The 12,454-nt window shown below is 40.1% G+C and overlaps 1 protein-coding gene across 2 annotated transcripts in view; it reads left to right on the forward strand.

The window, feature by feature from the left end:
* The window catches only part of SRBD1 (S1 RNA binding domain 1), a 224,184-nt gene that overhangs the window by 53,627 nt on the left and 158,103 nt on the right, over positions 1–12,454 (forward strand). For both annotated transcript variants that reach the window (XM_054023628.1, XM_054023629.1), the window contains 2 exons: positions 1,364–1,467; positions 8,750–8,857. In XM_054023628.1, the coding sequence (XP_053879603.1) occupies positions 1,364–1,467; positions 8,750–8,857 (212 nt within the window). The remainder of the gene's footprint in view (positions 1–1,363; positions 1,468–8,749; positions 8,858–12,454) is intronic.

Consider the following 12,454-nt stretch of genomic DNA (forward strand, 5'->3'; position numbering starts at 1 on the left):
AGCAACATATGCAGCAATACAGGAATGTCAACTTTTAACAGCTTTTTTTAATGGAATCTACACATCTAATGTTTAAGGAATATGTGTTGGTGGAGTTTAACTTAGAGGAAAAAAAGGAAATAAAACTGAAGTATAAAAAACAGTGTTCTCTTCTATGCAGTTGCATGCAAATTACATGCTTTACATTTATTAAATCCCTTATTCTGAGATCGCATTGTCTATAAGACACCAATATAGGGCTTGATCCAAATAGAAAAGGCTCCCATTGACTTAAATGGGATTTAGCCTAGGTCCATAGTGACAAACTTCCAGTAATTACCTCTTGAATTGTGACCCAAGATTTGCATCTTAGTCACAGATGCCCATAAAAAACCCAGAATGTGTATTGAAATAGATTTTTTTCTTTCCAGACCTGCTAGTTCATTAGTGTAAGTGCTGCGTTTGTGCACAGATTCTTTCTCTTGTGAGCATAGATGATTGTGCAGTGACTTAAAGGCTGGTATATTAATATTAATTTGAAAATGGGGTGCAAAATGTTTTAAGTTTCCTAGGGGTGAGTAATGAAAAGTTCAACTTTTACAAATTAAACTGATTACCTTTCTTGTCACACATTCTGCTACAAACTGACTGATTTTAATTTGGTTGCTGTCAGTACAAATAAGGAAACCAGGAGCATAAATGTAGCTCTGTCTCTTCTGTAGTCTCCTGTTTTGATTTGAATCACTTTCCATTTTGTTTAGTGAAAGTTTGAACTGGGGTTGTACAAGGGCAACACCTGAGTGGTTCAATCAGTGAATTAACAACTGTCTAATTTCCTGGTTTTTTTTTTTTAAATATATATAAATATATATTGTGTGTGTCTCTATATACACTTCTACCCTGATATAACATGACCCAATATAACACGAATTCAGATATAACGTGGTAAAGCAGCGCTCCGGGGGGGCGGGGCTGCGCACTCCGGTGGATCAAAGCAAGTTCGATATAACACTGTTTCACCTATTACGCGGTAAGATTTTTTGGCTCCCGAGGACAGCATTATATCGGGGTAGAGGTGTATAATATATGTATACATACATGTACATGTGTATATATATAAAACAGAAACTGGATTCTCAAAATGAAATTGGGATTCTTTACTCTGGAGAAACAATATACTGTATTCTGCTATGGCGTGATTTTGTCTAAGTTACATTTTGGATGTTATCTATACAAACCAATACTTTGTGAACTGTTTTACTGTATAAGCAGCATGACTTGCTCCAGAATGTCAAGCAAATGTGTATACAAATGTTGACTTGATAAGTTTATCTTTTGGGTATTTTGTGTGTCATCTGTCTTTGCCATTTATGTTTGCACTCAGATTCTGGCCATTAACCGAGGGGAAAATCTGAAGATCCTGACAGTGAAGGTCAACGTTCCTGACGGGGTGAAGAATGAATTCTGTAGGTGGTGTGTCAATGAAAGGTCTGTGTGTGTGTGTGTATATATATATATATATATGTATGTATATATATATTCTTACTGAAATCATATTTTTCTATATGCAGCTACATACTAAAATGCACCTCACATGTCTTGTTACATTAAGAAAATAGTTTAACAAATGTTTAACTTATTAGATGAGTTTAAATTTGTGAACAGCTAGATCTCATTCTGTATTACCACCTACTGCAGGCTTATTATTATTTTGAGGAGGAGGAGGATGTTTTTGGATGTATCTTGAGAATTCTGGCAGCATTCTTTAAGCACCTCAAATTCTAAAATATTTGAAGGTTTACTTTGTAATGCATTTTGAAATATTTACAGTATGCCCTTTGTACAGGGACATGTTGTAGAAGAACATTTAGGATAAAATAGTATATTTTGAAGCTCTGAAACATCTGGCACCAGCCACTATCAAAAGACACTATATAGGTTTAGATGAACCATTGGTCTGACCTACTATGTCTTTTGTTATGTTACATTCATATGTATTGATTATACTGTCTAAAATAGTCTATCTTCATTCATTAAACACCTTGTGCCAAAAATATGAAAGAACATTGTTATTTCTAATGAAAAGTAGACCTTTTAAAATAAAGAAAGTGTGACTACTTCCAAGGCACTGTATAATTTGATACACCTCTACCTCAATATAACGCTGTCCTCGGGAGCCAAAAAATCTTACTGTGTTATAGGTGAAACTGCATTATATTGAACTTGCTTTGATCCGCTGGAGTGTGCAGCCCCCCAACCTCCCCCCTCCCCCCGGAGCACTGCTTTACCGCGTTATATCCGAATTCGTGTTATATCGGGTCGCGTTATATCAAGGTAGAGGTGTACTTTGGAATGCATTCTGTATACTTTCAGGAATGTCATTTATTGATATTGTTTCTTAAATATTATTTTTAATTACCCAAAACCATAATTATATGATCTGTTTCCCCATAATCCCCATCACAGATGTCCTGACAACTGACTGTGTGCTGTTTATGTAGGCTAGTGGTTAAAGTAGAGAATTGGGAGTCTGGACTCAGGTTCTATTTCCATTTCTTACCGAGTCTCTGTATGATTTCAGGCATGTTACTTTCTTAAGATAACTTGTCATTGTGAGGCTTGTTTAACGTTTGCCAAATGCTCTGAGAATCTGTGGTGAAAGATGCGCTCTAAGTCCTAGTTATAGTAATATTTTCTTCAGTGCTTCGCTGTCCCTTCCCTTCCCAGCTTCCTTCCCTTCAGTGTCAACTGGAGCCCAGCCATCTGCTTTGCAAAATAATATTGTCCTGACCTTATTTGTTTATCTTGCTTGCATACACAAAAATATCTGGGCTTCAGTTTTCCAAGGATCCAAAGGGTGTTAAGCACCCAATTCCCATTGTGAAGGATCTTGGAAATCCTGATCTTGATCTGTAAAATTTAGTTAATGTGATATAGTGCACAGACAGGAAGAAAGACCTTGCTAATGGCTGAATACATAAAGAGGATAACATACTATGATATGAAATTTAAATTATACACCACAGAAAGTGTATGAGTGATTAAAAGTGGTTTGCTCTGGTAGTATAGTGTTTCTTAATGGTAAGGTCCTTGGGCTTTTCAGAGCTGTCATGATTCTTGATCACAGTTAAAAATCCATTTTAGTTCTTATATACACTACAGACTAAACTGTTTCACAGTGTAGTATTGTCTACAGCAGAGGTCCCCAAACTGTGGGGCATGCTCCAGGCCAGCCCCCACATGGGGTGGGGAGAGAGCGCCACCCAGATCCGCTCCTGGCCCCTGCCCCAGCTGCAGGCCTTGCGCCCAAGGATCTGCTGCCGGTCCTGGGTCCTGGCTGCCAGCCTCAGCTCTGGCCCCGCTCTCAGCTGTGGCTCCAGCCTTGGCCCCCTTAGCCCTGTCCACATCCTCCCCACCCAGAGCTGCGTCACTGCTCCCGGAGAGCAGGCGGTAGACAGGTAAGGGAGAGTGTGAGGTAAAAAGTTTGGGGATCATTGGTCTATAGTGTAGGAAGGAAATATCTGTAACAGTCTTAAAAAGCTGCATCTACAATAGAATTCAGCAACAGCATGAGTCACTGTCAGTGGAACAGTTTGTGCTGCTACAGGAATGACAGTTTAAAATGTAAATTTAGATATTTTTGTCAGTCTTCCAGTGCTAAGAGGAATAATGATCTCAGAAATTGAACGTTCGACTCAAGAGTCAATATATGATCTTCCTTAGGTTTTTCTAATTAAGGGCCAAATTGTTTTATCTCAAACAAAAAAATTCCATAGGAGATAATTCCAGTAGATCTTGATGCATGAAAATCTATGCTAGATTCTACACTTTCCCACTGGATCTACAAGTGTGCATCTGATCACCAGAAGAGTTTCCTAATGTTACTGAACATGGATTCTGCTCCACCCTAGGCCAGCCATCTTCAGTCTTGCGCTGGTCATGTTACTCTGATGATGTTGGCACAAAGGTCTGAACAGGAGGATGAGAATAAATACACTCCCTGGCACCACAAATTCTAAATTTGACACGTTGATCTTAGCTCCTCATTCATCTCATATACAAATGGAATACCATGTAGCTTACTGCATTACACCCAGACCTGGGTCTTTTTGGACTGCTCTGAGGTAGGGATTCCAATGTATACAGTGCACCAGGTCTACTTTTGTGATTTGCAGCCCAGTCAGTATTCTCTGTGCTACCTCTCTTCATCCCATATAATTGATTTGTGAATATTGGAGGCAGTCCTCTTTGATGACACTGTTACCAAAGATTTTTTCCCCTATTATCAGTTGTTTCATCTGCAGTCACTGAAGTTCATCAGCAATTCACATAAGGATATCTCTCATTTCTTACCCAGTGCTTTAAATACTGTATGTCTTTGGGGACAGATTTTAGATGCTGTTTAACTTTTTGTCACCTTGCTAAAAAATACAAAGGAGATTGTCATATAATGTACAGTAGAACCTTAATTTTATGAACATCAGTCTTATGGTATGCCCACATCTTGAATACTGTGTACAGATGTGATCTCCTCATCTCAAAAAAGATACAGGCCTGTCACATCTTACACGCATTTAACACGAGCGATTTCAGCTTTACACGGTCGGCAAAAACAAAACAAAAAACAACAAAAAAAGAGAAAAATAACAATTTTAATACTGTACCTGTAGTGCGGGCGATTCTGCCCGCCATTGAACTCAATGTAATTTTGACTATACGCGGTTTTTGCTTTACACGCTAACCGCGGAATGGAACCCGCGCGTAAGATGAGACAGACCTGTATACTGGCATTAGAAAAGGTTCAGAGAAGGGCAAGTGGAGATGGATGGCAGGAGAGAGAGAGATCACCTGATCATTACCTGTTAGGTTCACTCCCTCTGGGGCAGTTGGCATTGGCCGTTGTCGGTAGACAGGATACTGGGCTGGATGAACCTTTGGTCTGACCCAGTATGGCTGTTCTTATGTTATGTTCTTATGAGTGACCAGTTATATGAACCATTTTTTCTACAGAACACAAATGAAAAAGAAATCACATAACAAAAGTGAAAGTAATGAAAAACAAGTTGACATCTTATCCCATTCTGATGCCTTCAGGGCACTAGAAATTGCTTTGCAGTGGTTTGAAGGACAAGAAGAGAACAATGCAGTGCACCATACTGCAATTTATGCATCATATCTACTGTAATGTTGAGATGTTGATTTTACAAACTCCTCAGTCCCCAATCATTGTAATAGGGGTTCTACTGTAGTGTTATTCTGAGGTGGGTCCCTGCAAATCCCAAAGCTTTTTTTCTTATTCTTGTGCCTCCTAGGATTTGAAGAAAGATATCAGTGCCCTATATCCACAATTTCCTACCTATTCACTTGCTTCTAATACTGTAGTATCTTCCAATTACTTCTCATACTGTAGTGCCTTCCAATTACTTATGGAGAGAACATCCGAACACTCATCTGAAATTGGGAAGTGATGAAATTTTACCGAAGGGAAACTTACATGCCTAAGGTTGCACAAGAAGTTGGTGGCAAAACTAAGACTAGAATCCAAATATCCAGAGAGCGGAAAGTGACCTCTCCACAAGACAATGCTATCTCCTACCTGTTAAATTAGTAGTTAATACACTAATCTTTAATTTGTTCTCCTGAGGAAGTCTTTAGCGATAACATGCCATTGAGGGGAAAAGGGGAATTGGAGGGTGATAGGCCTCTTTGAAGAGTCTATAACGACTGATGTGGTATAAATCAGAAGGGCTGGAGACTGGAAACTGAAGATTATGTTGAAACTCACTGGGATGAGCACCCACCGCTAGAACTGCCATTGTGATTGGGCCAAATTCTAGAAAATGGCTGGTTAGGTTGTCCAGAACTGCCTCCTGCAGTACCCCTGACTCTGTATCTAACCCCATCTTATGCAGCAGGACCATACTGATCACTGAGGAGGAGGACGGATTTGCACTGAAGTGTGATTACATTTTCAGAAGTTACTCTGTAAAAATAGAATCACTTGGCTTGAGGGGAGGGTGGATTTTATTTTTTCCCCTCCTCTCAGGATGAAATTCTCAAATCCCACATAAGGCCAGAGTTATCATGCTTTAAATAGCTGTTCTTGTGGGTGACTTCCACTGTCCATGTATAATTAGCTAAATTCTCAGGAAAACAGATTATAGTGCTGCCTTTTTGACTTGGGGTCTAGAAAACCAGCTGTGTTCTTTTTGGATCAGTCATCATCACTGGTAATGAAGATTCCTCAGTTGAACTTCAACAATTCTGTTGATGATGAGTGTGCCCAAATAGAACCCAGCTCACTCTCCCATAGCTGTTATTTGCTATGCAGGCCCAACAGGACTGCAGATATGTTTACCTTATTCCCTAGGGTAAGCAGATGCACTCAGAGAGAAGACCTGTTGAGTAAGAAGATGCGATTTTCATAACAACTTTCCTGACCATTGCCACACTTAAAGTATTTTAGAAATTAATGAATTTTTCATTAAATATTCCAGAAAAAAACACTTTGTTGAGTAGAGATTATTTAGGTTCAGATTATCTTTCAAGAGCTATCTAGAGGTACTTTATCTCCATTCCATTGTTAAACTTTATTTCCCTCTCTCCCCCCACAAGTAATGGAATATGTGTGTGGGTTAAAAAACATGCTATTTATTCACAGGCTGTTTATTGAATACGTCTTCTGGATGTTTTTAGTTTCATGACGAATTGTACAATATGGTGCTGTAGTATTTATAGGACTTCTCACTGAATATCACAAAATCATTTTATTAGTCATACGTAGGTGGCATGCAGTCAAAAATATCTGCTGTGATGAGCTATTTGTGGGTAAAAGATCTACTAATCAGCCTTAACAAGAGAGAGAGGGAAGCTGATGTCTGCTGTCCAAATGCATTACTATCTCCATCAGCATAGTCAGTTTTACCACCTGTACAAATTTCTGGTAATAGGATTGGGTAGTAACGAGAGCAAAGGAAACCCTGCTCTTGTTTTATGTGTATACCAGAAAATCCTCTCTACAACAAAGTATAATAAAATTGTTGCCAAAAATTGTTAATGATAAGGTCATATGGCTAAGCACTCAAAAGTAATGAAATGGTAAAACAAGGTCCTCATGTAATCTTTAACTCCCCTTGTATGTATGCAACAAGGTATGGTGTTTAATTAGATGATCACATACTACTATTCAAATATAAATACATAAGAAGAGAATCCATTTCAGGAGATAATTCCTTAAACAACTGAAAATTTGTCTGGGCTGTTTCAGAGAATCTTGGATCTTTCTAAATTAGCTGTACATGTAAGTGCAGTACAGACACAATTAATACTCTATATCTTTTAAAAATTAGCATAATTTTCAACTGCGCACACGGCTGGACAGATTTTCAAATGCCCACAACTCTTTCATGTTGTTAAAAACAGCTTTCTGAAATGTACTCAAATGTTTCCAGATAGAGAGAGAGAACAATAAATCCTGCCATGTCCCTCTTACCTGCTCAGTGGACAACTTTAATTCTCTTGTATCTGGTAGGTGATCGCATGGGTTCTTGCTACTCAGAAAATAGCTTGGTGAGAACCAAAACCTTGGATCTGATCACACCTGAATTTTGGGGAAGCTTGAAATTCAGATCTGACTTCTGTGGCTTGGGTTGATGTCTTGTAGCAAATCTTAGCAGAGCCTTGTCTATCCACACAGTTGCACCAGAGTAGAAAAGGTACAAGATGAGCATGGCGTACAAAATTCTGGGAGATTATGTTTGAATGAGATTTTGCTAGTCTCTGAAATTTGGTGTATAATTTAAGCATATCATTAACAGAACAAAAAGAAAATGCATGTAATGGGTACATGTTTGCTTTTTTGCTGTTCCAAAACAAATAGACTGTTTTCACTCATAGAGATGTTAAGAAAATGTTTTAACTCAATTTTGTATTTGTTTTCCCTTAGCTGTCTGTAGTTCAGCACTTCAACTTTTATATGACCTTCATTGCCTTCCTTAACTAGCTGCCCTCTATTCACGTCCATAACTCAATAGTGGCCTCTGCAGGAAATGCTTTGTCACATTTGAGGCAGTGGGGAATTGTAAATGAGGTGCATATAATGGAAATGTAAAACTGATTTATTCATACATTTGGGATGAAGTTTGACGGGTTCTTTTTTCTTTTCAGTCCAAGTGGGAGGGAAGTTTTAATTTATTTTTGTAGTATTTTCTTTAAAATGAAGACAGTCGGAAATATCAGTTCCCTAAAAGTCCATAGTCCCCTCACCTTTTCTGACAGTAAAAGCCTGTGCCAAGTTACTGTGCCTTCTTCAATTCACTATTGAAGATATAACTTTACAGCAGCACTGGTGCAGTAATACTGGCATTTATAGAACATTATGCTGAAGCAATACATATTCAAGAATTGTTTTGGTCTTTATTTTTTCTCTCTCTAACTATGGAAGCTTCTTCTTTCTCATCTCGAGGGGATCTTCCATACTGAGGGTAGGACAAGAAATAATCAGCTTAGTTTGCAGCAAGGAATTTTAGGAACAACTTTCTAACTATAAGGATAGTTAGTCACTGGAACAGAGAGGTTTTTGAATCCCCGTTATTGAAGGTTTTAAAGAACAGATTAGACAAACACCTGTCAGGGATGATCTAGGTATCCTTGTTCTGCCTCAGCGCAGGGAGGCTGGACTAAATGACCTCTTGAAGCCCATTCCAGCTCTACATTTATGATTCGGTGTGGTGGAAGTGTTTAATGCTGCCCTTTTTGTTTTTTTGTACAGGTGGAGACCAAAACGCTATGCAAAACCAGAGTTAATGAAGTTATTGCATAATTCGGTGGAAGATTCATATAAACGTCTTATTTATCCTCTCCTCTGTAGAGAATTCAGGTAAACACTGCACTGTTTGTTTTTACAAAACCTGTTACCATGTAGGATTTAGTGTGTATCATTCAGCCAAGTAAAAATTAATAATGTTCAGTGTAGCCTGAAATATTCCAAAAGAGATGAATTATCAATCTCAATTCTCAAGATTTGGTTTTCAACCGCATTCAGGTTAGTGTAGGTAAACAAGTGGTCTATGCAGAAAGAGAAAATTATTGACTTGCATTATGTTGTTTATATTACTAAGACACACTTTATTGTGACGTGCACTATCAGACATTTTTAATAATCTGTAATCCTAATTTTTTTTAAATTGACATTTTATAGGCATTTTATTCCTATTAATTTTAATTGGAGAAAAAGAATTTAAAATGGTCAATAACTCAACTTCGTGAGGAAAGAAAGAACCCTATTTCATATGTTGGCTGTACTTTTCATAATATTTTTACTATAATAGTTTAGAGTTTACATTACAATATTATAAACACATCATTATCATCATCTTAACAATAAACCTTTGTCTCTGAAATTGTCCTAAACATCTGTTGTTTCCGTTACACAATTGCCATTGCAATAATGCTGTCACTGACATTGTTCTGACTCCATTTCTCTTACCTGTCTGAAAGAAACTGACAAAGTAATTGCTCTTGCTGGAAGTGGCCCTTATATTTGTCATCTTCACTACATGATAAATGTAGTAGTCATAATGTTGTTTTGATACTGTACTATGGGTATTGTGATGGCTCTGGAAAATAGTCTTATTTTCAGTGACACTGTAATAGCTGTGTCATGAGATGAAGTGTCATATGCAAGATATATAATACTGTATAAATAAACAGGAAATTTAAAATTCAAAACTTGGTAGCATTTGAATCTATTTTGCCATTGATGGGTGGGAGTTAACTACATAAGTAGACTCTAGTGTGACTGACTTAAGTCTCCAAAGTAGATCACTTCATAGTTAGGCTGCCATGTTGGGCTTAATTTGCATTATTCCTTGCTACAGAATCTAATGTGTGACTGGGGCCTTCTCTGGCCTTGGATTTTACCCATTGGTGCAGCCCTTGGTGCAGATGGGGAAAGCCAGGGTTTGCACTGCTACAGCTCCCCCTTGCTCGGAATCAGGATAAGCTGCACTGGTGCAAATCATATCATATCTTGCCTTCCCCCGTGTACACTATGGGGTTGTGTCGCTGCAGCATCTGTGGCTGGCCACCTATAACTGTAATCAGGACACGTGCCCGAGCCCTGAATCCTCTCCTGTACTCCAAACCCCTCAGCCCCACCCCAGAGCCTGCACCCCCAGTTGGAGCTCTCACCCCCCCACACACCCCAGCCCCCTGCCCCTGACGGGAGCCCCCTCCCACACTCTGAACCTCTCAGCCCCATCCTCCAGCCCAGAACCCCCTCCTGCACCTCAAACTTCTCATCCCCGGCCCTACCTCAGAGTCCGCACCTCCAGCTGGAGCCCTCACCCCCACCTGCACCCCAACTACTGCCCCAGCCCGGTGAAAATGAGTGAGTGAGTAAGGGTGGGAGAGAGTGAGCAACGGAGGAAGCGGGGATGAAGTGAGCAGGGATGGGGCTGGGGCGGGGCTTCGGGGCAGGGGATGGGCAAGGCAAGGGTAACTGGTTTTCTGCAATCAGAAAGTTGGCAACCCTACCCAATGTAGAAAAGGCCTGAGAGTTGGGATTTCTGGGGTCTGTTCCCCACTTTGACACTGATTTACTCTGTGACCTTGGGTGAATCATTTAACTTCCGTGTTTGTTTCCTCATCTGTAAAATGGGATTAATTGTACTCAAAGGGTTTCTTATGAGGCTTGGTTATATAGGGGCAAGTCCAAGATGCCCATTTGACTCTCCTTATAGTGAATGGACGGCACGTGAAAGCGTATCTGAAGGTTAAAATTGGCATTTAAAGGTTTGTAAAGCGATACATGTAAAGCTTTAAAAGTGGACTTGTGAATTTGCTTGGTAACTGCAAGCTGGTAGGACAGAATTTCACATATCCTATGATCGAGAGCTGAGGTGGGGAAATGATTGAGGTATTCCCCTGAAAGAATAATTGGCCACATTCACTTGTCTGTCTCTCCCTCCCTAAACTCCCTAGACCACTTCTGAGAGAGCGGGAAACTATGTCCCTTTTCCCTCCTAGATATGTGAGGGCTTTTCCTTTAGCTTATCTCCCACTCTTCTTTGCAGGTGTAGGCAGCGGTGAGGTTGAGATGACACTAGATCCAGTTGTCAAGATCCAGCTGCACTTAAACTTTCATCTGAGCTGACCATGTTTTGTGGTGGGTTATAAGTCAACCGGGCTTATAGAAGGTGTCATGGTCCATTCCTCTTCTCCACTTTCCCCTGAACCTCCTTCAAATTTAACTTCAAGTTAAGGTTGCTAGAGTAAATATAACCCTTATACAAAACGCATGACAAAAATATTGGTTAGTTGTGGTAAGTGTCATAAATACTCTATAACTCTTACAGTTAATACATTAATAGGGCCCTACCAATTCACATGCAAAACGCATCCCGGACTGTGAAATCTGGTCTCCTCTCCGTGGTATCTGGTCTTTTGTGTGCTTTTACCCAATACTATACAGATTTCACAGGAGAGACCAGCGTTTCTCAAATTAGAGGTCCTGACCCAAAAGGGAGTTGCAGGGGGGTCATGGTGTTGCCACCCTTATTTCTGTGCTGCTGCTGGCAGGGCACTGTCTTCAGAGCTGGGTGTGTGGCCAACAGCCGCCGCTTCTGCGCTGCCACCTTCAGAGCTGGGCGGCCAGAGAGTGGGGGCTGAGGGCCCAGCTCTGTAGGCAGCAGTGCAGAAGTAAAGGTGGCAATACCATACCATGCCATCCTTACTTCTGCGCTGCTGCTGGTGGCAGCTCTGCCTTCAGAGCTGAACTCTGGGGCCTGCAGCCCCCGCTCTCCAGCTGCCCAGCTCGGAAGGCAGCACCGCTGCCAGCAGCAGCACAGAAGTAAGGGTAGCAGTACTGCAACCCCCTCCGCCCCCCCCACCCCACAATAACCTTGTTACCACCCCTCCCACACACAACTCCTTTTTGGGTCAGGGCCCCTACAATTACAACACTGCGACATTTCAGATTTAAATAGCTGAAATCATGAAATTTACTATTTTTAAAATCCTATGGCCGTGAAATTGAACAAAATGGACCGTGAATTTGGTAGGGCCCTATACATTAGGTTAAGAATAATATTGATGTGAAAATCCACTTTGAGTTGCAAAAACAGCCATAACATACGCACTCCAGATAAACATACAGGAATATACTTTTTTCACCAAACCAGCACCTTCAATGGAATCTTCATCAACAATTTATAACGTGAAGTTTGCTGCAACAGTGGGTTAGTGCAATTTTTTGTTTTGCTTTTTTAAAATAAAACAAATAAACTCTGGATCAGATTAAGTCTGCGTTTAGGTCATAAGTGAAATAAGTGAAATACTTTGTTCCTGAATGGATGTTTGTCCATATCTTACTGTTTGGGAAAATTTGGCATAATTGGCCGTTTCCAATTAGGAAAGGCCTGGAAGTGGAATAATATGGGATGAGTGCTGAAACTGAACTCCTATGGGGAAGAAT

The sequence above is a fragment of the Malaclemys terrapin genome, chromosome 3 (genome assembly GCF_027887155.1).
Source record: "Malaclemys terrapin pileata isolate rMalTer1 chromosome 3, rMalTer1.hap1, whole genome shotgun sequence".
In the NCBI taxonomy this organism is placed as follows: Eukaryota; Metazoa; Chordata; order Testudines; family Emydidae; genus Malaclemys; species Malaclemys terrapin.